Source organism: Ahaetulla prasina, chromosome 4 (assembly GCF_028640845.1).
Source record: "Ahaetulla prasina isolate Xishuangbanna chromosome 4, ASM2864084v1, whole genome shotgun sequence".
Classification (NCBI taxonomy): domain Eukaryota; kingdom Metazoa; phylum Chordata; class Lepidosauria; order Squamata; family Colubridae; genus Ahaetulla; species Ahaetulla prasina.
The window spans coordinates 143,060,726-143,086,584 of NC_080542.1; the positions used below are offsets into that span (position 1 = coordinate 143,060,726).

Sequence of the window (25,859 nt, forward strand, 5' to 3'; positions counted from 1 at the left end):
CGGTTTCCAGCGTGCGCGCACATGCACGCTCCCATTTTTTTGGCACGCTCTCGGTGCCAAAAAGGTTCACCAACACTGCTATAGATATGCTCAATTCACTTATTAGGAAATAGCTAAAGTGTTAGTAAAGTATCAGAGTCACTTTATCACTGGGATAAGTGTATATAAATGTAATAAATAAAAATCAAGGGTCTAGGGAAGTCAAAGGCCATGACTGCAGAACCAGATCCCAAGTCCTTTTTAATATGTTTACATGCACAGTGCATGTAAGTGAAGTCTGGGGCTTTATTTCTCCAAGCCCTGACGGCAACTTGACATTTATGATGCACCTCATGGACACAGGTCAAAATCAAGAGGGTCTTTTTTCCATCAACCAAGAAAAGAATTAAAATAACTTCTTGAAAATATTTAATACAGAATCAGGAAGAACATAACAAGAAGCTCTGATTAGAAAAGATTCTGGCAAAACTCTGGTCAGCTTGCTGGAGACATATTAAGGCTAGTACCTGCTCTGCTATCTTGAATGCTCAGCCTTCAGAATTTGGATTGATTCTCTGAACTGTTTTAGATTTAGCACTGCTGCTTGTGTTGCATTGCTGTGTCAAGTCCATTAGATCCATTAATTATTGCTTGGGGGGGGGATATGAAAGTTTAGAATATACTTACTCAGTAGTGTTGCCATCAGTTGGAGGAGTGTTTAAAGCCATAAAAACACAGTTGACGAGAACAACACATGTTATAAATGCAATAAACATAGTGAATAACGTTAAGGAAATTATCTTCCTTTGAAGAAGGAAAAATGCATTTGCATGTTCAATTACTGGTTAATATAATTGTTTTTCCATTGTATTCTTAAATTAAAGGGAGCATTTCAAAAAAAAGCAGTTGTTCTACTCAGTTCTCCAATTATGACCCTCATTGCTTCTTAATATTGACTCAAGAAGGGTCAATTGACCCAATATTCAACCTCAAAGATGGTTTCATTATAAATCCAACCCACCTAATTTTGATCATCATGAGAGAACTTGGATTTTGTTTGGGGTGAATAGAACATGTGTATCCAATCAAAAATGATATAAAGTTGCTGGGATCACAAAAGATCTATAACCATAGTTGCAGCTTCCCCATAGTGATGTGATCAAAATGGCAACGGGCTTGTATTTATGATAGCTGCAGTATCCCAAGGTCCTGCGATCACCTTTTATAGTACAATCTTCTGACAGGCCAAGTCAGTGGGGAAGTCAGGTTCACTTAACAATGTGTTACTAACTTAACAACTGCAGTAATTCACTTAACAGCTATGGCAAGAAAGGTGATAATATGAAGCAAAACTCACTGAAGAACTATCTCACTAAGCAACAACAATTTTGGGCTCAATTGCAGTCATAAGTTGAGAACTACCTGAACAGCATTTGGTAGAAAAGCAAGGAAGTAAGAGGCCTCCAGTATGAGATCCATTCAGGGCCATTTCCCTCTACTCAACAGAAGAGAATATAAAAAAGGAAGAAAGCCACTGTAGCATCTAAAAATACAATTGTCTTCATATATCATGCTAGATTCAAACCAATAAACAATATTTTGGCATATCATGAATGTCTTATTCACATAAAAAGATGGAACAGTGGCTAGATTTCCATGATACACAACTATCTCAATTTTTGATGCTATTTGAATCCAGCCTAGATTGGTATGCAATGCATGTAAAAAGAGCTAACCTTCATATTTACTGACAACCACTGACTGAATCATTTTCACATTAGAAGGATATACATGTATTAAAATTTTTATGGCTAGTCTTCTTAGTGGGTGGAAAGGACTAAATAAGAATAAAGATTTAGAGGCTGTAAATCGAAAGATTCTGCTTCGGGATGATAGCACCATAAACGTCTGTAAAATATAGGTAAATTCTTTGTAAGTAATGCTGTTTAGAAGAGATTTTAAGAGCATTTTAAGTAGTATTTATTTAAATGATGTAATAACCAAACTCTCAGCTTAGAGAACTTGTGTTGGACTAGAACTTCCAGAATTGCCAGGTCTAAATAAATTTTAAGGACATCAGGTGAGGAAGACTGAAATACTTCCACCAATATAAATTCAATGCAGTTTTGTACATTTCGAGAATCACATGGAGAAATACTACATACCAATCTTAGCAACTACAGAATTGTCTCTTATACAAAAAGTCAGCAAGTCCTATCCTATCGCTGCAATAATGAGACACATTTAAAAAAAACAGAAAAGCCTGAGATAGAGTTTTTGCTGATGCTTACTTTAGGTGGAAAAAGTAGCCAGTTTTGATGTTTTGTGATTCCTCATAGCAGATACCAGTTGTGGACTTTACAATTTAGATCAATTTTTAACCCTTTTCTTCTATAGGTAGTCCTTGACTTACAACCATTCAGTTAGTGACCATTTCAGTTACATCGGCACTGAACAAAGTAACCTATGGCCATTTTTCATACTTATGATCTTCACAACACCCCTATGGTCATGTAATCAAAATGTAGACATTTGGCATGTGTTTATGACAGTCACAGAGTTCCTGGGTCATGTGATCCCCTTTTGCAACCTTCTGACAAGCAGAGTCAATGAGAAAGACAGACTCACTCAACAATCGTGTGACCAAGTTAGCAACTGCAGTGATTCATTTAACAACTGTGGCAAGAAAGGTCATAAAATGGAGCAAAGTTCACTTAATAACTGTCTTGCTTAGCAATGGAAATTTTGGGTTCAATTGTGATTGTAAGTCAAGGACTACTTATATACCACTTTTCTGACTACAGTGTCTGTGCACTTTGTAAGTGGCTGTTTTTCTGCAGACCAACCTCAGGAAATCCAGTTCTTGATTTTCAAACTTGTAATTTTTTTTCTTGAAATGGGAAAGGTCAGGATATGAACCATTAAAAACATCATTATGATGTGATATTATGATACAACCGAAACAAGATTGGAGATATATTGGAGAAAGATTGGAGAAAGAAGACGGACTATATTTTAGCATAGTTTGGAAACAAAAATTACTGGGAACATTGTGGAGAAGCTCAGGTAAGGCTGTATAAGCAATAATGCACTTTTGAGCAGTAATAACTTTTAGTAGATCCCAATTAATCTTTGTAGGTTTCTAGGTTTAGGCATTTATCATTTAATTGCCTGACCTGGTTCATTTAAAGTCTAAACCTCCATTTCCGCCCCCCAAAGCTTCTTCAACTTTTTATTTTTCTGTAAGAAGTGCTCTTTTACAACCCCAGAATGTCTATCTTCTAGTATCTCAGTTTGAAAGAAATCCACAAACTTTCCCATTTCTGTCTGACAATTTTGAAATTCAGAGAAAACTACATCAATTTGTGCTCACATTCTTTCCCTCAACTGACACATAAGAGACTCTGGAAGACATTATCTAACAGTCAGGGGTGGGCTTCAAAAGTTTTAGCAAGGGGTTCTCTGCCTGGTTGCTGGGTAGGTTTGGCCATGGTGGCCATGGCCTAATCGGTCTCCTGCACCATGGGGAAGGGGGAGTTTTTGCCCTCCCCGGGCTCCGGATGCTTTCCTCAAGCCTCTGGGAGGGGGAAAACGGCCTTCCCAGGCTCCGAAGGCTCTCTGGAGGCCAAAAACGGGCCCATTTCCGGCCTTCTCAAACTTCCAGTAGGCCTGTTTTTTACCCTCCCCTAGCCTCTGTGCGCACCCTGCACTTATCTGCATCCAAAACGGGCCGCGTGGGGACTCCTGGGAGGGGTTGGGTGGGTGGGGCCAGCCAGGAGTGAGATTTGGGGGTTCTCTGAACTGCACAGAATCTTAGCTATAGGTTCTCCCGAACCCCTGCAAACCCCAGTAGCCCATCCCGGCTAACAGTGTCTCAGCCTCTGAGCTGCCATAGGTCCTAGATTAATAAAAACCGCCTCAAATTTTTTTTCATTAAAGTAAAATAAAATAGAATGGTTTTTACTTTGCACATCTTGGTTTCCTTATTATTTGTGAAATCCAGATATTATCACAGGTTCTAATCTACAGAGTAGATCAAGTGTGTCTCGGACAGCAACTATCTACCAACAATTAATTCCAGAGTCACATATTTTCTACTTGAAACTCAGACACAAATTTCATAATTCAACTGTTTAGGACTCCTCCATTCATGAACACTGACCCATTTTATGTTTCAGCTTCTTAAAAACAAACAAACCAACTTTTGAGTGCCTGAACATTCTACTGTAGCTTACTTTAATCTCATAAAAGCATTTTATACCAAAAATAAGATGTATATATATTTTAAAAAACCAAATGTATGACCTCGTGATCCCTATAATAGGGGTCAACATCTTCCAACGGTTCTCCGATGAGCCAAGGAGGGGGCTTCCCATAAAGAATAGGCAGTTTTTTTAAAACTTTCAGATCGAGCTGCGGTCGAATATTTTCTTCTTGTGTTTCATTGTTGTCCTTTTCCGAGGCTTTGGAGCGACTGGCTTCCTTCTCAGCAATTCTCTTTCTAACTGAATCCAAAGATTCAGGGGTGAAACGGAGGAAATTATGTGCCGTTGAAAAAGAAAAATTTGGCATCTTTCTGCCCTGGGACTGCAAAAGGAGACAAACAAATTGCAAGAGAAATACAGCTGATAATTAGAGTCATATCATACAAGATGGATTTGTATATCAGGCCATCAGCAAAATTATACACACAGCAAATAATATTTGGTTATTTCATTTCATCATTAAGCCATGAAAGCTATTTACTTTGAAAATTTACAGTCTATCTTTCCACTACATACTTGGTTAATTTGATTAACTTAAAGTAGTTAACTTAAATCTAATTTAAGAGAAAAATAAGATAGACTGCCCTGTTCTCCCAAGAATGCAGTAAAAGACATGATTAAGATGGTCAGTTTTTAGCTGAAGCCATCATTAAGGAAAAACTAGAAATTCTGCTCATTCATGGGTTAAATACTGGTTTAAATGGACCAAGAATCAAATATGGTCAGCCCCCTAATTATGAGGGCCAAACTAAACACTGACTTTGCATTTAGACACGTGTTTGTTGCCCTATTCACATATATCACAGGCAACCAGTTTTGTGTAGAGGTGCTAGCCTTGAGACGTGTGAGTTCTAGACCCACATTAGGCATGAAAGCCAGCTGGGTGACATTAGGCCAATCATTCAGAAGACTGAATTCTAGTCAAGCTTTAGGAATGAAAGTTGATAACTTTTGGCCAATCTGTCTCACTCTCAGCCCAACCCTCCTCACAAGGTTGTTATTGGAGAGAAAACAGGAAGGAGTGTTGGATATGTTCATTACCTCTATGTGGAATAAAAATCTAAAAGTATCTACATTTAAAGACAGTATTTCTCAAATCCTCTGTCATCTTGGTTGGGTTCCACAGAAGACTACGTAGCCATTGAGCTGGCTAATGCAGTTAAAGGCCCCCCTTCCCACCTGTTAACTAATGTTAATGTTACATTTTTAACCACTATAGCCCCATTTTTAAATTTTTATATTCCATTTTTTGTTTTTAACATTTTATTTTTACAATGTCCAGGGTCCCTTTGTAAGGGAGATAAACAATTTCCAAATGTCTGAGGCAGGTTTTACCCTGAGAAATGTTAGGAACACTTTCTTGAGGTTTTCCTGCATTTAGATAGATGATAGATAGATAGATAGATTAATAGATAGATAGATAGATAGATAGATAGATAGATAGATAGATAGATAGATAGATAGATAGATAGATTAGAAGATATACAGACAGACAACTTTTTTACTTCTGTAAAGCTTATTGCCTTCCTAGTTCAGTTCACGTAACAAAATGGAATAGAAAAATATATGCATTAAATCAAGGAGATACATATAGTGAGCAAGAAGCAAAAGGAGATGGGCAAACAGCGTTGAGATAATTTCATTTTCCTCAGAAACTCATGTTAAAAGCACTGGTTTCAAATTTTACCTTGTTTTTAAAACAGAAAATTTATCGTAAAATAATATAGATACAATACATATTTTTGTTTGAAGTTTAAATCTTAATAGCAATTCTGATAATCATTTTATATAATTTTTATTCCTACAGGTCTTCTTATGAATGTCTATTGAGTGAATATTCATTTCGACAGCAAAAGACAGAAATCATAAATAAAGTTTTGAAAAATGTATTTTTATAACAAAGTTAATGATGCCTTGAGTTCTTTACAAAAATCACAATAAAGATAAAAAATTTTTTTGAAAAGATGGGACAGATACATAGTGACCTTTATATAAGCTAGTTTTAATTCTTCAGAAATCAAACAATCACAAAAGTGAGATCTGCGATCTCTCTCACACAACAGCAAGATAATGCTGAAGAAAATCTATTCTCTTTCCATCTGTAGCATCAAGGAATAAGATCCAACTAGAGGAAGTGGATCTGAAATATATTGGAAAGAACATGATACTGAAGCAAGGAGAAGAAGAAAAACTGGATTTTTCCAAGAACTGTAAATAAACCAGAATGTTATACAAACTATAGAACAAAACCATAGCAAGCAGATATATTAGGGTATTAACATACAACTATTCTTGTCAAACAAGAAACATGCTTTTAGGGACCTATAGATTCCATAATATTATAAATTCTAATATACCAGTAACTGAGGCAATAAACAACCAGCAGAATTCCATCAACTATTAAAACTCTATGCAAGATGCTTGAAAATACACAATAACTTTTTATTAGTTAGACTCTACATCAAATACCCCATATAAGCTTTAAAAAAGATTATTAAAATATTACTATCAACTCTCCATATTTTATGCTTTTTCTTGCTTAAAAGAATGACTGAAAATACGAAATTACTTCACTCTTTGTTTCACATAATTTCACAATTTAAAACTGTTTAATGTCATGATAAGTACATATTTCTCCTTAATAGTATCCAGACTTACTTAATCTTATTGAAGATTCTTTTTTTCATCCAGTTAATTCTTTTCAAAGAAGCAAATAACTCTGCTTTATCAGATCAAATACCAGTGATATTCCTTTCTTGCTGTTTCCTGCTGTGGAAAGGGTTGGTTCTGTGGTAGAATGGGGATGTGAAGAGGGGAAAAAAGCATGTTTTAAGGCTGAAAGAAACAAATGAGATGTCAAGAGATATCCCAGGAAATAAATTAATGTGAGGAAATAAATGGAGATGGTGATTATCAACTTTTAAGTAGAAATGAGTTATTTCACCACTGTAGAAGCTAATAACACAAAAAGGTTTTGCTCATCAAAATCGAGGGAAAAGGCCAATTAGACAATATTACTTCTTTCCAGTCTCTTAAATTGAAGCACTGAGTGAGCCAGCAAGTCTATTTCATATGCTTTATTTTCATGGTGACTCCTTTGATAGTAATTAAATACAGTTCTGTATGTAATTCTGCCCACCAAAATTTCCTTTCCACTATAGACAGGCAATAGGTTTGAATGCTCTAGGATAATCTGTAGTACAGTATGGGCAGCTTTTAAATTGTTATTATTTTGTCTGATTCTAATACTGATTACAATCAGTATAATACTGAAATAATACTGATTAGGCAGTATTGAATGTACAGTACAGGTAGTCCTCGACTTACGATCACAATTGAGCCCAAAATTTTTGTTGTTAATGAAGACAGTTAAGTGACTTTTGCCTTATTTTATAACCTTTCTTCAAAGGCTGTTAAGTAAATCAATGTAGTAGTTAAGTTAGGAACATGGTTGCCAAGTGAATCTGGCTTCCCCATTGGCTTTGCTTGTCAGTAGATCACAAAAGGGAATCGTATGACTTCAGCACACTGCATCCCTCATAAATATGAACCAGTTGCCAAGCATCCGAATTTTGATTATGTAACTATGAGGATGCCGCAATGGTCATAAGTGAGTCATTTATGAGCATAAATCAGTTTTTTTAAGTGCTGTTGTAAGTCACTAAACAAAAGTTTTGTTTAGTCTAGAATTACCTATATTCAAAAAATATCCAATATAGCCTATACAGTTTTTCTTATTACAATATTGAGATGGAGCTGGATATACTTTAATACAGACTTCCATACTCTGAGAACCTTCCATACTCTGAGAACCTCTAGATGTTTGGACTTCAATTCCCGTAATTCTTAGCTAGATGGTCCTTTGCCGAGAATTCTGGGAAATGAAGGTTTTGATGGTATATAAGTATTAACAAACATGTAGATTAGACATATTATTCTAAGATATATATTCAATGGGTATTTAATGGATATCAATTCAGGAATATTTTCCCCCTTGTTGAAACCTTGGGGGAATATAATAAGGGCTCAGATAGCCATTTCTGTAAAGGGTACCATTGCATTCACTGCCAGGGGTTATGGGATATGTAGGGCAATGGTGAAATCCAGTTTTTTTTACTACTGGTTCTGTGGGCATGGCTTAATGGGTGTGGTGCGGCTTGGTGGGCGTGGCTTGGTGGGCATGGCAGGGGAAGGATACTGCAAAATCTCCATTCCGACCCCACTCCAGGGGAAGCATACTGTTGTAATTTTGAACAGTTACTAAACGAAAGGTTGTATGTCAATGACCCCTTGTGTGATGAATTAAGCCTGATCATGTGAACCTTCCCACCAGTTGGGAAATTTGCTGTCTCCTTTGTTGATCCCAATCCTGTTTTTATTGCTTTTCTTTCAACTCATTGCAGGTGTCCTGGCTTTCCTTCAAAGAAATGAATGACATTTCTTTGACATGGTTTTCCCTTTGACATTCAGACTAAGACTTTGAAAAAGTAGGATAGAAAGAGTGTTGACTCTTTTGAACTTGGCATTGAAAAATAATACCATGGATACTATCAAAACCATCAACAAAACAATCAATCAATCAAGAAGTCCAACTTGAGATACAATGACGGGACTGAAATAACTATGTTGTGGATACATTTTGCAAATATTCAGTTCCCTTGAGAAGTCCATAATTCTGGGAAAGATAGAAGGAAAGAGAAAACAATGAAGATTAGCAGTAAAGTGACATATTTAATTACAGCAATACTGTTAGAAGAATTGAAAGGCAGATAGAGGAAATACAGGTAGTCCTCAATTTGCAACCACAATTAGCCCAAAATTTATGTTGTTGAGCGAGACAGTTAAGTCAGCTTTGCCCCATTTTATGACCTTTCTTTCCACAATTGTTAATTGAATCACTTCAGTGGTTAAGTTAGTCACACAGTGGTTAAGTGAACCTGGCTTCCCCTATTGACTTTGCTTGGCTGAAGATCGCAAAAAGTGATTATATGATTTGGGACACTGCAACAGTCATAAATACAAGTCAGTTGCCAAGCATCTGAATTTTGATCAAATGACTATGGAGATGCTGCAACGGTTTTAAGTCACAAATCACTTTTTTTAGTGCTGTTGTAACTTCGGTCACTCCCCTCCCAGGGGGAGGGCCTTCTCTGTGGGGGCACCAACCCTCTGGAACAAGTTACCACCAGGTATCCATCAACTCCCTGATCTTCGGACCTTTCGACGCGAGCTGAAAACATTTCTGTTTCACCGTGCAGGACTGGCCTAGTGGGGTTTTATAAGAGGTTTTATTGGTTTTAAGTTCTTCAACCAACTCTAAATTTTCCTTTTAAACTGGTTTTAAAATTTGTACTAATTGTTTTTACTTTGGCTGTAAACCGCCCTGAGTCCTTTGGGAGAAGGGCGGTATAGAAATTGAAACAATAAATAAATAAATAAATAAATAAATAAATAAATAAATAAATAAATAAATAAATAAATAAATAAATAAATTGTTATGAAGACTATCTGTAATTTCTGGAAGGTCTATCTACCAAATCTAATCAATAAGAGTTGACACTGATTTGATGGCATATAATCACTCAATCAGCTCAGACGGGAGCCAGGTTAGCTTACTGAACAAAAATCAACAAGATCATAGAAGCATTTTAAAGACTGTTATAATTGCATAAGCTTTTATGGATCTTAGACAATTTAATTAGACGCTGAGAATGTGCATTCCTCCTTAGCTATCATGAAGATTACAGCTATGAGCTCAGACTTCATCAGGAATCTTGGATTTCCCCCCTCCCCTATATATATAAATTATATATACAAATTATAGAACAATATCTATGCTATAAAACAATGTAGAAGCTGTACCATAAAATGCCTAACAGGATATGAACAACTATTCATTTACAGTAATTACATATGAAAGCCTTTGCTGCTCAGAGAATTTCTTGATCTTTTTAAGTGGTTTAAAAAACAGTGAACAAATGGACCCCTTTCACAATATTTATGTTAGAAATGCATCTACTCTAACACTATTTTATGCCCATAAAGTTGATGTTCTTCTGAATATTTAATTCAAATGTTTCCAGTTAAGTTAGTGATAACATTCCAGGCTAATAAGAGTTGGTGGGATTTTTATATTCTTTCTACAGGGCAGACTATTACCTCTTAATACTTCCAGTCATCCTGGTAAGAGTATAACGCATAGTTATGTATAGAGGTAGTTGGCTGACTGGGACAACGGTTTGCTGAACTACTCTGAAGAAATCCAGAGAGTCAAATCAACCAACTGGTTAAATAGTGGTGTTCTGAGTTTGACCCTCTGATCTAGGAGAGATGGCAAAGATTGGCGGGAGCTGGTCTAAGCAGAGGCAAAAAGGCAAGCAATAACCTCAGGGTAATTATGGCAGAATAAGGGAAGGGACTTTGGAGGTGCTCTAGTCCAACCCCATGTTGAAGCAGGAGACCCTATCCCATTTCAGACAAACAGTTGTCCAATCTCTTCTTGAATACCTCCAGTGTTGGAACACACCCAACTTCCAGAGGCAGGTCATTCCACTGATTAATTGTTCAAACTGTCAGGAAATTTCTCCTTAGTTCTAGAATGGTTCTCTCCTTGATTAGTTTCCATCCATTGCTTCTCGTCCTGCCTTCAGATGTTTTGGAGTGGTCTCATACTGTCTTATACTGAATCAGCACTGAAGCAAAGCCTCATTGTTGGCTCTTCATTAGCCCTGAATTCTAGATTGGCCTGTAATAAGCTCTCCCTCATACTGGCATGCAATAGCAAGTCTGGACATGGGTGAAAGGCTTTCTGAAATATCCCTGCATAGATCTTAACCTCAACCCCAAGGCAGAGTTGGTAGAGTCATCCAGGAAATTCCAGTGGCTTTCAAATGAAGCTATATATATATAACTGGATATGAGACCATTGGTTCATAATTGTACCACTGTTACTAGACAGCCTCTTGCTCCTTGTCCTCCTTGCCTAGTTGACATAGATGTTGGAATTCATAGCCTTATGGTGCTGGAGCAGGGGTGAAATCTAGCAGGTTCTGACAAGTTCAGGAGAACCGGTAGCAGAAATTTTGAGCTGTTAGGAGAACTGGCAAATACCATCTCTGGCTGGCCCCAGAGTGGGATGGGAATGGAGATTTTGCAATATCCTTCCCCCAAGAGTGGGGAGGGAATGGAGATTTTGCAGTATCCTTTCCCTGCCATGCCCACTAAGCCACACCATGCCCACCAAGCCACGCCCACAGAACTGGTAATAAAAAAATTTGGATTTCACCACTGTGCTGAAGGACTTCTCTGGAACCAGGGTCCAAGGTAGCCTAGGAGTTCCTGGAGCTGAGTTGAGAAGAAGGCCTGAAAAATGATTTTCTCTTGTAGGAAGTTAGTACCCACCCCTCTCCTAGAAGAATGAGATATTTTGGGAAATATTAAAAAGACAGAATATATTTCCCTGGATGAGAAATGGAGAAACATGTTTTAAGGACAAAGCAGCTCCCTGCAGCTTCCTGCCTCCCCCTCTACCTGTGTCAATGGGCCAGAGACAGAAACTCATTCTCCCCACCTTTGTCAATGGACCATCATCTGCAACACAATAGGACTCATCTAGCAACAGAAACTCACCACATGGCACCTGGGAAGATTACATTAGCCAGCAAGGCTTGCTAAGACCCCCACCCCATGGGAGTCTGACAACCAATGCGGGTACTCTTCCTGTGCCCTAGGAAATTCAAAGCTCAGAGAGGGCATAAAACTGTAGGAAGTTAGCACCCACCCCTCTCCTAGAAGAATGAAATATTTTAGAAAATATTAAAAAGAGCAGAATATTATATTTCCGTGGATGAGAAATGGAGAAACATGTTTTAAGGACAAAGCAGCTCCCTGCAGCTTCCTGCCTCCCCACACCTTTGTCAATGGGCCAGAGACAGAAACCCATTCTCCCCACCTTTGTCAATGGACCATCATCTGCAACACAATAGGGCCCATCTAGCAACAGAAACTCACCACATGGCACCTGGGAAGATTACATCAGCCAGCAAGGCTAGCTAAGACCCCCACCCCCTGGGAGTCTGACAACCAATCAGGATACTCTTCTTGTGCCCCAGGAAGTTCAAAGCTCAGAGAAAGCATAAAACCAAGGCAGGCTCAGTATCTCGTCCCTTTTCTGTTCAGGAACTCAAACCATGTGAACCTGTCCACCATTAAACCATCTTTCCAAGCAGTCTCCATATTTCCACTGTCTTTTTCCCCACTTGGAACTGAACCCAGATGGATATTTCTTCCCATACTATTGTGGCTAAGGGCTAAGCCTACCTTTGTTTAGACCTTGCTGCAGGAAATTTGTTTATGAATAGAGCTAGCTATCTCTTAAGTGCTGACATCTACTGAGGGCTATTGAGAAAAGTGGGGGCTATTAAGAGTGAGTCTGCTTCCTGCCTCTTAAAAAAACATGTGTCTCCATTTCTCATCCAGGGAAATATAATATTCTGCCTTTCTCAAAATATTTCATTTTTTCTAGGAGAGGGGTGGGTGCTAACTTTCTACAATGCCTAAGGCAGTTCTAGAATTCACTCTCTTCTGGTGATTGGCCCAGAATAACTGACTTTCATGCCTTAGGCGGAACTTGAACTCCTATTTTCCAATGGTGCCTTAATCGCCAAACCAAATTGGCTCAAACTTTGTCTGAGTTCTGAATCTCAATTTGAACTGAGAAGGCAACAACTGCCTTGTATTAGGTTGCGCCTGGCAGGCCTCCCTGTCAGTAACAGTGAGAGAGTTGTGGAAGGGGCCTTGGAGGTCATCTAGTCAAACCCTCTGCTCACGCAGGAGACCTATACTAGGGATTCGAACCTCCAACCTTTCTGATCGACAAGCTCAGGGTCTTAGCCACTGAGCCACCTAGCCAGACTGTATAATCCATAGACCCCGTGTTTTTTTCAGAGGACTTTCGGTAGATGAAACAGTTGGGAGTCCCGATGGAGAAGACAAGCAAATCCAACCAAATTTATCAATTCTGCAGGTAGTCAGCAAGCAGCCCCACTGAGGAAATCCCCCAGGTAAAGAGAGTGAACCCTACTCAAGACATCCAACAGATAAAGCTAATAAAATCTGAGCTGCTATCTGGCTGTGCAGAACCTGCATAGTTGACTTCTGTAATCAGGTATTATTTCATGACAAACTAAGCCAAAGGTTAGTAAACTGTATTTAATAGAGTCTTGTTTTGAGGCCTGATTTGACTTTAAAAAAATATTTTGACTGTTAATTCGACTGAAATTACTGTTACATATACTGAGGGCTGGGAAGGGGACAATACATATTGGATATTTTTTAAAAAAACCCTCAACAGCTTCAAACGACCAAAATCACGCCTTCAAAAGGGCGGGAAACTCGGCCAGTGACGTCACCGAGCCGAAGGCTCCACCCCCCCATAGGGCGGAGCTTATCTCAAATTGTGACGACAAGTTGCGGAGTTCCTGAACCACCCTGCCCTCCCGCTGCAGCCGCCTCCAGATCTCGCGAGATGAAAAACAAATCTCGAGCTCGGCTTCACAATAACCGCTGCTATAGCAACCGCTCAAAACACACCCGGCACATGAACGGCCATTTTCCTACTCAGTCTCGCCTCAGTGCCTGAGTTAAAAAGGGGAAACAGCAGTTCCCGCCTCTAGAGGTGGGACTTCCGGGCGGTTTTTTTTCTTTTTCTTCCCTCGGATATGACGACAGAGTGTCAACATGTAAGATGGCGGCTCATCACCGACAGAATACAGCGGGGCGGCGGAAAGTGCAGGTGAAGGAGGCGAAAGGGGCGCCCGGCCGGGAAGGGAAGCCCGTCGTAGCCGAGCTATGCCGCTCGAAGCGACCAATGATCGCGCGGCCTGGTGGCTCGGCGGGCAGAGCACGGGGCGAAGGGCGGGGTGGACAGGCAGCTTTCTCCCTCTCGCCTCCCTCCTGTGCCTGGATTCGCCTCTCGGCCCCAAGGCCGGGGATTATGGGGCTTGCCTCACCCTAGATCCGGAGGGTGTCACGTTGGGGGAGAGGTGGAAGGGCTGCTCGGCGCCTTGCGTTGCTCGGATGCGTAACGTTTTCTGCTGTGTGGTGTTAAGATGGATGGATAGATGGATGGATAGATAGATAGATAGATAGATAATTCGTTTATTGGCCAAGTGTGATTGGACAAGGAATTTGTCTTTGGTGCATACGCTCTCAGTATACATAAAAGAAAAGATACATTCGTCAAGAATCACATAATGATAGTCATAGGGTATAAATTTAACAATGGTACAATTAATGATAGTCATAGTGTATAAACAAGCAATCAGGAAACAATATCAGTATAAATCGTAAGTTACAATCATAAGTGGAAGGAGATTGGTGATGGGAACGATGAGAAGATTAATAGCAGTGCAGATTCAGTAAATAGTTTGACAGTGTTGAGGGAATTATTTGTTTAGCAGAGTGATGGCCTTCGGGGAAAAAACTATTCTTGTGTCCAGTTGTTCTGGTGTGCAGTGCTCTATAGCGTCGTTTTGAGGGTAGGAGTTGAAAGAGTTTATGTCCAGGATGTGAGGGGTCCGTAAATATTTTGACAGCTCTTTACAGGTCCTCAATGGAAGGCAGGTTGGTAGCAATTATTTTTTCTGCAGTGTGTTGCCAGGCTGTGAGAGGTGGCGTGTGGCTCCCCCCTCACCCAACACATCACACTCTCTCTTGACCTAAGCTGTAAAAACAACTCCAAAGTCCTATTGGCTGGCGTACTTCACCGCCCAGAGTCCACTGGAGTTCAGAACAGAAAATTCAGGACAGAACAGAATAACAGAGTCAGAAGGGACCTTATAGGTCATCTAGTTAAACCCCATCCCACCATCCAAGCAGGAGATCTCCCCCATTTCTGACAGATGGCAGTCTAGTCTCTTCGTGAAAAGCTCTCAGTAATGAAACTCCCACAACTTCTGAAGGCAACTTCTGTTCCATTGGTTGATTGTTCTCACTGTCTTGAAACTTCTACTTGGTTCTAGATGGGTTCTCTCCTTGATCAGTTTCCATCCATTGCTCCTTGTTGTGGCCTTCAGATGCTTTGGATAATAAGTTGACTTCCTCCTCTTCAAATAATAATTTCACAGATCTAAAACAATATGAGAATCGGAGTGGGCCAGGGAAAAAAGTTATTCAGATAAGGACTGGGGGGAGGCTTCCCATTTCACCTTGAAACTCGGTGAGGGACCTGATGTTCTGGTTTTGGACTGAGCCTACCTTACAGAAAGCAAAAAAAAGGGGAATATTAATGAGTCCCCCATTTGCAATCTGGACTCTTGCAGATTCAGTATATTACCTTATGTTTTAATGAATCAACTTTCTTCCACTAAAAAATATCCAAAAGATAATCCTATTGAAATCTGAAGTTGGGTGTATTTAACCTGGAATAGGTTTTTCTCTATCTTTGATTGCATTTTATTACATCCATTAGTGACCAAGTACAGCAACCCTAGCTTTTCACTGCTGGAGGCACTATCCCAAGCTACTCCCAATGCTTTTAAGTGATTATGTGCTAGACTAGAGCTTTAAAAGTACCAATTGTCAGCTTTTCCAGTTCTCCATCCTTTTCCTATTCCCTCAAACCATTTCCAATTGCTTGTTTCCCCTGTGAGAAGGGTAAAAAAAATATAGCTTGGCTTTTGCCACATCAGTGTGCCTTTCATGCCAGTTTTGAGTACAGGTAGTCCTCAACTTATGATCACTACTCCAAAATTTCTGTTTCTAAGTGAAACATTTCTTAAGTGAGTTTTGACCCATTTTATGACCTTCGTTGCCACAGTTAAGTGAACCATTGCAGTTGTTAATAACATGATTGTTAAATGAATTTGGCTTCTCCATTGATTTTGCTTGATCACCCGGGACCATCATAAATATGAGTTATTTGCCAAGCATCTGGATTTTGATCTCACATGGTTATGAAGATGCTGCAATGGTCATAAGTGTGAAATACAGCCATAACTCTTTTTTCAGTGCCATTGAAGGTTACTTCATTGGATAGCGCAGATTAGGCATTCAGGTTTAACTTCATGATCATTGTGGAAATTAAGGTGTTCCTGATGAAGAATCAGAGAGCTATCAGGAAGTATCAACATGTTTAAGGAAATGGCTAAGTTTGCAGACATTATTTTTTTTAAATGTAGTCCTCTCCCCAAACATCCTAGTGAAGAAGTCTAGAATATGTTGAGGAACAATGTGGTCCAAGTAGAAAACAAAATGAATGGAAGTGCTCCTATATTGTGATGAAAATATAATGCAGGAATAATAATTGGGCCATTGTGTTATGCCCTATTTGGGAGTGCCGTCAGAGTTTGGTTTACTACTTAAAACTAGTTCCTTGGACAGAGCGTGTTACTTCAGTTCTTTTACATATTCATTAGCTTCCTGTCATCATGATGATTCTTTTTGACATGCTAGCTCTTTTAAATTATTCAAAGGCCTGTGTTTCTGAAGTGTGATAGGCTTTACCGCCAGATTGTCTAGGTCAAGGGTCCCCAACCTTTCAGACCTCAGGGACCACTAAATTCATAATTTTAAATCCCTCGGACCACTAATATGATCCGCCTAATGATCGGCTGCGTGGGCGTGGCTAGGTGGGCATGTGACTGGGTGGTCATGACCAACTCAATGTCACTCACATCGAGGAGCGCCTCGCCAGCCTCTACTCGCCCTTCCCCTCCCAGCCACTCCTTGTCTGCCTGCCCAGGCTCCTTAGAGCCCCAACAGGAAGCAGTTGTTGGAGCTAAGCAGCCACCACAAGAAAGAGTTGGCAAAACAGCTGGCTCAGTTCAAATTGGATCTAACTGAGAAGGAGGCTCAGCAGAAGCACCTCACTGAGGACTAGGAGCATAGGCTTTCCAAGCAGAGGGAAGACCTGCGGGAGTGCAAGACCAGGTACCGGCACCTGGAGAGTCAGTGGGCTGAGATGGTCAGCCAGTTCCAAGCCATGAGGCAGTCCCACTAGAACGAGGCCCTCCGGCTCTTCGCCACCAGTGGCACTTCCCTCCAGCCCCACATCAGGAGGCTGAAGCAGACCCACATCAGGAGGCTGAAGCAGACCCCAAGTCGGAATTTCTGCCCCCTTCCGACTCACACAAAAAGATCCCAAAGTGGGAGACTTTCCGCAGCAACACAAATGTTCATTGCACGTATCCCGCCCAGGGGCCGTAAATTGAGGACCCCTGATTTAGTCCAATATAAAAAATGCAAATAGTTTTTCTGCGGACCACCAACATTTTCTTGCGGACCACCAGTTGGTGGCCACTGGTCTAGGTGGCAGAGCTAAGCAGGGGATGCCCTGGTTAGTATTTGGGTAAAAGTAGGCATTTGGGAAGGACTTTAGCCTAAAAAGTGAAATGGAAGAAGGTAAGGATTCTTTGATATTGTACTAAGACACCTGCTGTAGAAGCTTAGGTCCATTTAAATTTAGGAATGTGACTGTCAAACACTTCTTAACTTTACTTACTTTGATAGGACGATGCAAAATAAATAAGTCCTATTTTCTAGTATTTGCAAGGAGGATTCCCAATGGCGTCTGCTAGATTTTGCAGAGGGGACACGAGTGGGGAGGAAAGGCAAGAAGAATTTCTTTTCATTTCCAAATTGTACCCCATATAATAAATTTAAAGTAGAAATTGATTTTCCTATTCCTTAAGGTTTACAGTAGAGAATAAACTTCTCTAGACTTCTGGGTGTCCGAGAGAAGATTGTATCTCTTCTTTGAAGCTGCCACTAAATGAGAGGAGTTTTTCCAAAATATGGAGGCTGATTAAGCAAAGACAACTGGACTATTGGGGGGGGGGAATGTTCAGTTGCCTTTAAAAAATAATACTTTTGAGACAATTTTGACCTGCTAACTGAGAATCTCCATAGACATTAAAACAAGGAATTACAGAAATATTTTCTTCTAGAGTTCTTTGCACCTACTGTAGTTAATAAATAAAACTTATTTACAGTAACAATAATAAAATACTCAAATCTGTACAATACATGGCTAGTGAATTTAAAATGAAAGTAATCTAAACTAACATTCTAGTTAAGCCCAGAGTTTTCTCATAGCCATCAGAAAGGTACACACAATTTTCCAATGTATTTGGACATATTGTCCTGTAATACTATATTCTCTTCTAAAAGAGCAACCCAAGTAATTAACAACTGCTGAGCACTGATATATATGGTATTGTAAAGCTTCCGCTACACTCATTGTACAAGAGCAGAAGGGGTAGTATGGTTGATGATAGGCTTAATTGAAATGTAAACGTCAAGCCCCAAGGCCCATGAAAAACAAATAGTGTTGTGGGAAGGCCCCCACTCCATTCCCCAAAAGAATGAAATATTTTGGAAAATACTAAAAAAAAGGCAGAATGTTATAGGGAGAAATGGAGAAAGGCAGAAAGCAGACTCAGGTCTTTCTTAATAGCCCCCAGCAGATATTTTGTGCCCATTAGGAAAGATTGGGCCAGTTTATTCACAAGATAAAAAAAAAAAAACTTCTGCTCCAGAGTGATGTTGTACCTTGATGAAGGTATCTTTTCTTTTATGTACACTGAGAGCATCTGCACCAAGACAAATTCCTTGTGTGTCCAATCACACTTGGCCAATAAAAATTGTATTCTATTCTATTCTATAAAAGAGAGGACATTGAGAAAAGTGGAAGCAATATACGTCCATTAAGAAAGGCAGGCTAGAGGCAATAGATAACAGGATAAAATCAATTATACATCCTGGGACATGATTAGGATTAAGGAAGTGATAATTAAGACCCCCTCATGAGCCTTTGGGGAAACAATTAAAATCAATCAAATAGGAAAAACACACAAGGCAAGTCTCCAGATTAAAACATGCTGTAAAAACTGTATAAAAAGCTCATATAAAACCAAACCAGTTGTTCAGCTGACCCACAACTGCACACGGTCTTTCTGGTTCTGTTCAATTAACATTCTTTCCAATCAGCCTCCATGTTGTTTCCAGGGTCTTTCTCCCCGCTTGGAATTGAACCAGATGGATTTTCCTTCCAACAATGTATTATTCCCCTCCTATGAGCAAAAATCTTCCCAAATTAAAGCAACAGTTTACATCATTAAAGATGTACTCTGAGAATTGCTAAGGGGGAGCCGTTTTAATTCTTTTTTTTCCCTCCCAACCAAACTTTCTAAATTTCACTGTCTTTTTGCCCTGTGGATTGTAGCTCCTTCTTCTTCTTAAATGTCCTGCAAGGAGCATGAATTAAAGCTTTAACCAAAGACTATCTAATATTGACCGCACCCCATTCCTAAGAGCTCTGTAAGAAGCGTGCATAAGAGCACCAGCGTGCCTACCGTTCCTGTCCTAATGTTCCCTTTGATTGTATCCAATTCATATGCTTATACTTACATATACTGTTGTGTTTGACAAAATAAATAAATAAATAAATAAATAAATTTATGCATGTGCCCCCTTTTTGCACCTGCTGGGGGACTTGGAGAAAGAGTATTGAGAATGTAACAAGACAGAATCCATTGCTCCCCAATGTTGTAGATAATGCAGAATGCATTTAAAACACTCTCCTAATAACATTAAAGTGGTCATGTGACTCTGAAATCTCTTTTCAGTAGCAACAACATTTCATATTGCTGATTATTTTTCTCATCAGCAATCTATTTTGTTATTCTCAGAATACTGGAAGAAATTGGATTAATAACTTCTTGCCATATAGTACAACATAGTATTATATTCATAATTATATTCACAAAATAACCATATCTGTATCATGTCTCAGATTTAGGAAATCAGGTAAAATTGTGAAATATGTCATATTCCTTTTTGTTATTACAGATATTAATGAACTCAATGCTGTCCTTCTGCAATAAGAAGACCATATTGTCTTACATAAGGGGATTGTGTCTGTGGATTGGGCGTGCGGAATTAGCATAGAAACTTGGATTAAAAGAGATGAATTTGCAGAGATAAGATTGGCCCTTGTTTAGACACTTCATGAGGCTCTGAAGACATGGTTTAGCCAATAGGTCTGGAGAGTCCCATTACGATATTGAGCCTAACACAGAGCTTGTTTGATTGTTGTCACCAGGGTGTATGGGACATTATTAGTTTTTGTGCTGGGATTTCTTCCTTGTAAGCCACCCAGAATCACTGTGAATGAGTTGGACAGCCATAAACATTTTTTTAATAAATAAAATAAATATCTAGGAACAGTTCTTCTATGTTGTGGGTTCTTTTTCCTTCAGAAATCATAGGACTGTAAAGATAGGAGAAATTTAGAGCAGAAAAATGCACCTGAGCAGAGAAAGCTCTTAGAGGTCTTGTTAGAAACAGATGAATGTTGAATGTTAAATGATGAATTAAAGTATTTGCATATCATGTGAGTTTGATAAAACACTATGTGCCTTTTCGTTTAGAATAAATTTACTATGTCCATTTATCATAAAAAATGCATAACCTGGAAGGTGCATCTTAATTATTTCTGCTGGCTAATCTAGATTTTTTTAAAAAATTAAAAAATAAACAAGCCCAAATTACAAAACTGCAGTTTCAGTGATTGGGACAATCTGGAACACTTGAAACAATTCAGCTTGAGGTGGCCAAATTTCGATTTTGTTGCTTTGTTTCCCTGCTAGATCATGCTGAGACAATTCAACATAATCAAAAAGGAATGGTATATTCCCAAATTATCTGGAATGCTCCATTCCTGAATTTGTGAGTTTTTTCATTCCTAATATGAGACATCAGTTGTTTAGAAATTCTTTTTTTTAAAATGAAAAGGAGATATTTTTGAGCATGCTTGAACAGAAGGATGTTTCTGCTTTATAGTTAATGCTTCTGTTGGATTTATGTCAAATGTTCTAGGTCTCTTATGTAATTAGAGATGAGGTGGAGAAGTATAATCGCAATGGGGTAAATGCACTACAGCTGGATCCAGCGTTGAACAGACTTTTTACTGCAGGTCGAGATTCAATCATCAGAATATGGAGTGTAAACCAACACAAGGTAAACCAAGCATAGAATGTACTTTACATAGATACGTTTTCATTTTTTGGCACATACCCAAATTATCTAGCAAAAATAGTTTACATCATTAAAGAATAGGCTTGGAGTTGTATTTGCTAGCATCACCTTTTCCTTATTTTTGCTTACTTTTTGTGTTGTTGTTTTTTTAATTTGAGAGCTTCTCTGATTTTTCAGATATTTGATCTACAAAAAGAATGGCAAATTTTAATCTGGGATTTGAAGTAACCATGTTTTAACCATATCTTAACCTGAACCCATTCAGTAAGGCCAACCTAACTTGCGCTGAAACAAAATCATTGTCTGTACTCCTCTTTTCAGCCAGATTTAGTTCCTAACATGACTGCCAATGATTAATCTTATTACATGGATGATACCATGTTTCCCCGAAAACAAGCCCTATCCCGATTTTCCCACCTGCACCTAATATAAGCCCTGCCCCCAAAATAAGCCCCTCCCAGCATCTAGTTGTACGAGATCGGGTGAGGTGCATGCATAAAAATCAGCCTGAGGTGGTGGGTGGAGCTTCCCCAGGCATTCCATACCTGCTCATTTTAAGACTGCCATAGCCAGGCCTCCCACTCCCCTGACACCTGTCGTGCCGCTGCCTGATTTGCTCTGCGGCCGCTTGTAACCGGACAGCAGGTGATGTGTTGTGACGGTGCCGCCACTCCCATGTGCAACAGCACAACGCACCATGCAGCCAGTGGCAGCACCAGCACGATGATCCACACGGAGTCTGGCTGCAAGCGGCCGCAGAAGAAGTTGGACAGCAGTGTGACAGGTGTCAGAGCGGGTAAGACATTTCCCCAAAATAAGACCTGGTGCTTACTTTGGGGCCCAAAAGAAAATAAGGCAGGTTTTATTTTTGGGGAAACAAGGTATCTGGTCATCTCTTCTGTTATTTTGTACTTAGCCAGCCTATTCACTGAGGGTGGGGCTAAAAAATGTGTCAATGGATCGTAGGATTGACTTACAATAAAGATGCCACTTGCCAGGAAATGTTCTTCAAATAATTGCAATCCTTTACCTAAACCCTGGATTAAACGTAGCTGAAATAAATGGATCCTAAAATTATTGGCTAATTGATGCACTGATTGCTAACATGGTAATTCTGAAATATAGATGAAGCTGCCTCTTGTCATAACACCCTCAAGAGAATTCTTATGACACAGGATTAGAACTCAAAATACTGTTTTTAATTCCAGCAAGACCCCTATATAGCATCAATGGAACATCATACAGACTGGGTGAATGATATTGTACTTTGCTGCAATGGTAAAACCTGTAAGTAACTTTCTGAATATTTTATGATGAAATAGAATGATGTATGTCAGTTATCTCAGTGTTTGGTATTTGCATAATTTTTCATTCTGTGTTCAAAGGCCCTGTTTCAATTTATAGCAGTCATGTAAAATTCCAATTTATGTAGTGATAAACAGTGGAAGCCATTATCAACTAATGTTAATATACCTGAAAAATAAAGCTGCAAAAAATTTAAAATAATGTTGCCAAGTGTCAAAAAGCATCAGAAAATAAAATACTTGTTGAATTAGGAATTTCTGAAACAATAGAAATGTTTCCCTGATATTGGCAACATTGAGCAAAAACAAACAGCTGCTGAATTTCTCCAGAGATAGAGTTCCAAAAGTATCCTTCTGTTAATTAACTCTTGCATATGCTTCTGAGCAGTCATCAGTCCTACTGAGTCTGTGTTTTAATGGTAAACAGATTTCTCTTGTTACTTGTCATAAAGACAAACAGTTCATTCTATCTTTATAGTGATTTCGGCTTCATCAGATACTACTGTTAAAGTATGGAACGCGCATAAAGGGTTTTGCATGTCAACCCTAAGAACCCATAAGGTAAAGTACAAAAAATGCAATTAGCAATACTTGTGGTGCCATAACAGTATCCTGGTTACTAAGTTCTATTTGCCACATGTCTCTGTTTGTTTTAGGATTATGTGAAAGCTTTGGCTTACGCAAAAGACAAAGAATTGGTAGCATCTGCTGGGTTGGACAGACAGATATTCCTCTGGGATGTAAATACACTAACTGCACTGACTGCCTCAAATAATACTGTCACGAGTAAGTATCCAGAAATAAACCCGTGCTGGTTTGAATAAGATAAAGGTAAAGGTTTCCCTCGCACATTTGTGCTAGTTGTTCCCGACTCTAGGGGGTGGTGCTCATCTCCTTTTCAAAGCCGAAGAGCCAGCGCTGTCCGAAGACATCTCCGTGGTCATGTGGCCAGCATGACTCAACGCCAAAGGCGCACGGAATGCTGTTTCCTTCCCACCAAAGGTGGTCCCTGTTTTTCTACTTGCATTTTTTATGTGCTTTCGAACTGCTAGGTTGGCAGAAGCTGGGACCAGTAACGGGAGCTCACCCCATTACATGGCACGAGGGATTCAAACCGCTGAACTGCCGATGTTTCGATCAATAAGCTCGGTGTCTTAGCCATTGAGCTACCACTTCCCTTTGTGTAAGATAGCGGATTCCAAACTTGGCAACTTTCTTATATTGCCTGGGAAATTCTGGGAGTTGAAGTACACAAGTCTTAAAATTGCCAAATTTGGAGACTCATAGTATAAGATGTGCTATTATTATCAAATAATTCAATCTCAAATGCAGGGGGCTTTAAGGATTGACCATGTGTCCTTCAGAAAATAAACATCAGGATGGTCTCTGTAGTGAATTTCTGAAAATAGATACAATCAAGAAATAACATCTTTATATGTAATACTCCCCTTGTATTTATCTTGAGTGATAGCAATGTTACTTATTGGAGTTTCTGGGGAAGAGCTGCTGTTCCTTCAAAAATCTGGCCATTCTCTTTGAAAACAATACAATGTAGTATTAGATCGGCATCTTAATCACTTAGAATAGAGCTGGAAAAGACCTTGGAAGTCTCCTAGTCCAGTCCCCCTGCTCAAGCAGTAGATCCTATACCGTTTCAGGCAAGTGACTGTCTAGTTCCCTTCTTAAAAATCTCTGGTGATGGAGTGCCCATGATTTCTGGTGGCAGGCTGTTCCACTGGTTAATTGTCCTCACTGTTAGGAAGTTTCTCCTCAATTCCAGGTTGCTTCTCTCCTTGATTAGTTTCCATCCATTGTTTCTTGTCCTGCCTTCTGGTGCTTTGGAGAATAGGTTAATCCCCTCTTCTTTGTGTCAGCCTCTCAAATACTGAGATACTGCTATCTTGTGCTCCCTATTTCTTTTTTTCTCTAGACTAGCCAAACCCAAATTCTGCAACTATTCTTCATATGTTTTAGTCTCCAGGCCTTTAATCACCTTAGTTGCTCATCTTTGCACTTTTTCCAAAGTCTTAACATTTTTTTTTGTAGTGTGATATACTGGATGTAGTATTCTAGGGGTAGTCTTACTAAGGCTTTATAAAGCGGTATTAATACTTCAGGTGTTTTTGATTCTGTGCCTTTGTTTATACAACCAAGTATTGTATTAGCTTTTTTGGCTGCCGCCGCACATTGCTGACTCATGCTTAAATCATCATCCACTAGGATTCCAAGGTCCCTCTCACAGTTTTTGAGCCAGGTTTCACCTAATCTGTACTTGTACTTTTGGTTTTTCCTGCTCAGGTGTAAAACCATGCTTTTCTCCTCATTAAATTTCATTTTGTTGGATAGGACCCATTGTTCAAGTCTATGGAGATCTTTTTGGATCCTGAGCTTGTCTTCCAGGGTGTTGGCTGTTCCTGCCAATTTAGTGTCATCTGCAAATTTTGATGAGTTCCCCTTCTGTTCCCTCACCTAAGTCATTTATAAAGATATTGAAGGGGACTGGGCCTAACACAGAACCTTGTGGTGCCCAACTGCCTACTTCCCTGCCTGTAAGTGTAATACCATTAAGGACTACTCATTGAGTATAGTTTGTCAGCCAGTTACCAATCCATCTGATGGTGATGCTGTCTATCCCACATTTTTCTAACTTGCCAAGAAGTAGGTTGTGGTCATTTTTGTCAAATGCCTTGCTAAAGTCTAAGTATACTATCTCCACAGCATTTCGCTGGTCTACTAATTTAGTCACTTTGTCAAAGAATGAAATAAAATTGGTTTGGCATGATCTGTTTTTAACTCACCTGTGCTGGCTACCAGTCATAACTTTAATTGTTTCTAGATGTTCACTACAGGGACACGGTAGCTCAGGGGCTAGGACGTTGAGCTTGTCGATCGAAAGGTCAGCAGCTCGGCGGTTTGAATCCCTAGTGCTGCCGTGTAACGGGGTGAGCTCCCATTACTTGTCCCAGCTTCTGCCAATTTAGCAGTTTGAAAGCAGGTAAAAAATGCAAATAGAAAAATAGGGACCACCTTTGGTGGGAAGGTAACAGCGTTCCGTGCGCCTTTGGCGTTGAGTCATGCCAGCCACATGACCACGGAGATGACTTCGGACAGCGCTGGCTCCTCAGCTTTGAAATGGAGATGAGCACTGCCCCCTAGAGTCAGCAACGACTAGCACATATGTGCAAGGGGAACCTTTACCTTTACCTTTAGATGTTCACAGATCTGTGTTTTGATTATTTTTTCCAATATCTTCCCAGGTATTAATGTCAGGCTA

The 25,859-nt window shown here is 39.5% G+C and overlaps 2 protein-coding genes across 2 annotated transcripts in view; one reads left to right on the top strand and one right to left on the bottom strand.

Annotated features, from left to right (window-relative positions):
• Positions 1 to 13,866, bottom strand: part of LOC131198280 (sodium channel protein type 5 subunit alpha-like) — an 86,426-nt gene extending 72,560 nt beyond the window's left edge. Inside the window, 5 exon segments of the mRNA XM_058182767.1 lie at positions 667 to 756; positions 1,769 to 1,887; positions 4,285 to 4,566; positions 6,903 to 7,031; positions 13,836 to 13,866. Coding sequence (XP_058038750.1) covers positions 667 to 756; positions 1,769 to 1,887; positions 4,285 to 4,551 — 476 coding nt within the window. The 5' untranslated portion in view covers positions 4,552 to 4,566; positions 6,903 to 7,031; positions 13,836 to 13,866.
• A 51-nt stretch (positions 13,867 to 13,917) lies between these two features.
• WDR48 (WD repeat domain 48) overlaps positions 13,918 to 25,859 on the top strand; it is a 33,897-nt gene continuing 21,955 nt past the window's right edge. The window contains exons 1-5 of the mRNA XM_058184049.1: positions 13,918 to 14,037; positions 21,123 to 21,263; positions 22,490 to 22,568; positions 23,064 to 23,146; positions 23,242 to 23,371. Of these exons, the coding sequence (XP_058040032.1) occupies positions 13,990 to 14,037; positions 21,123 to 21,263; positions 22,490 to 22,568; positions 23,064 to 23,146; positions 23,242 to 23,371 (481 nt within the window). The 5' untranslated portion in view covers positions 13,918 to 13,989. The remainder of the gene's footprint in view (positions 14,038 to 21,122; positions 21,264 to 22,489; positions 22,569 to 23,063; positions 23,147 to 23,241; positions 23,372 to 25,859) is intronic.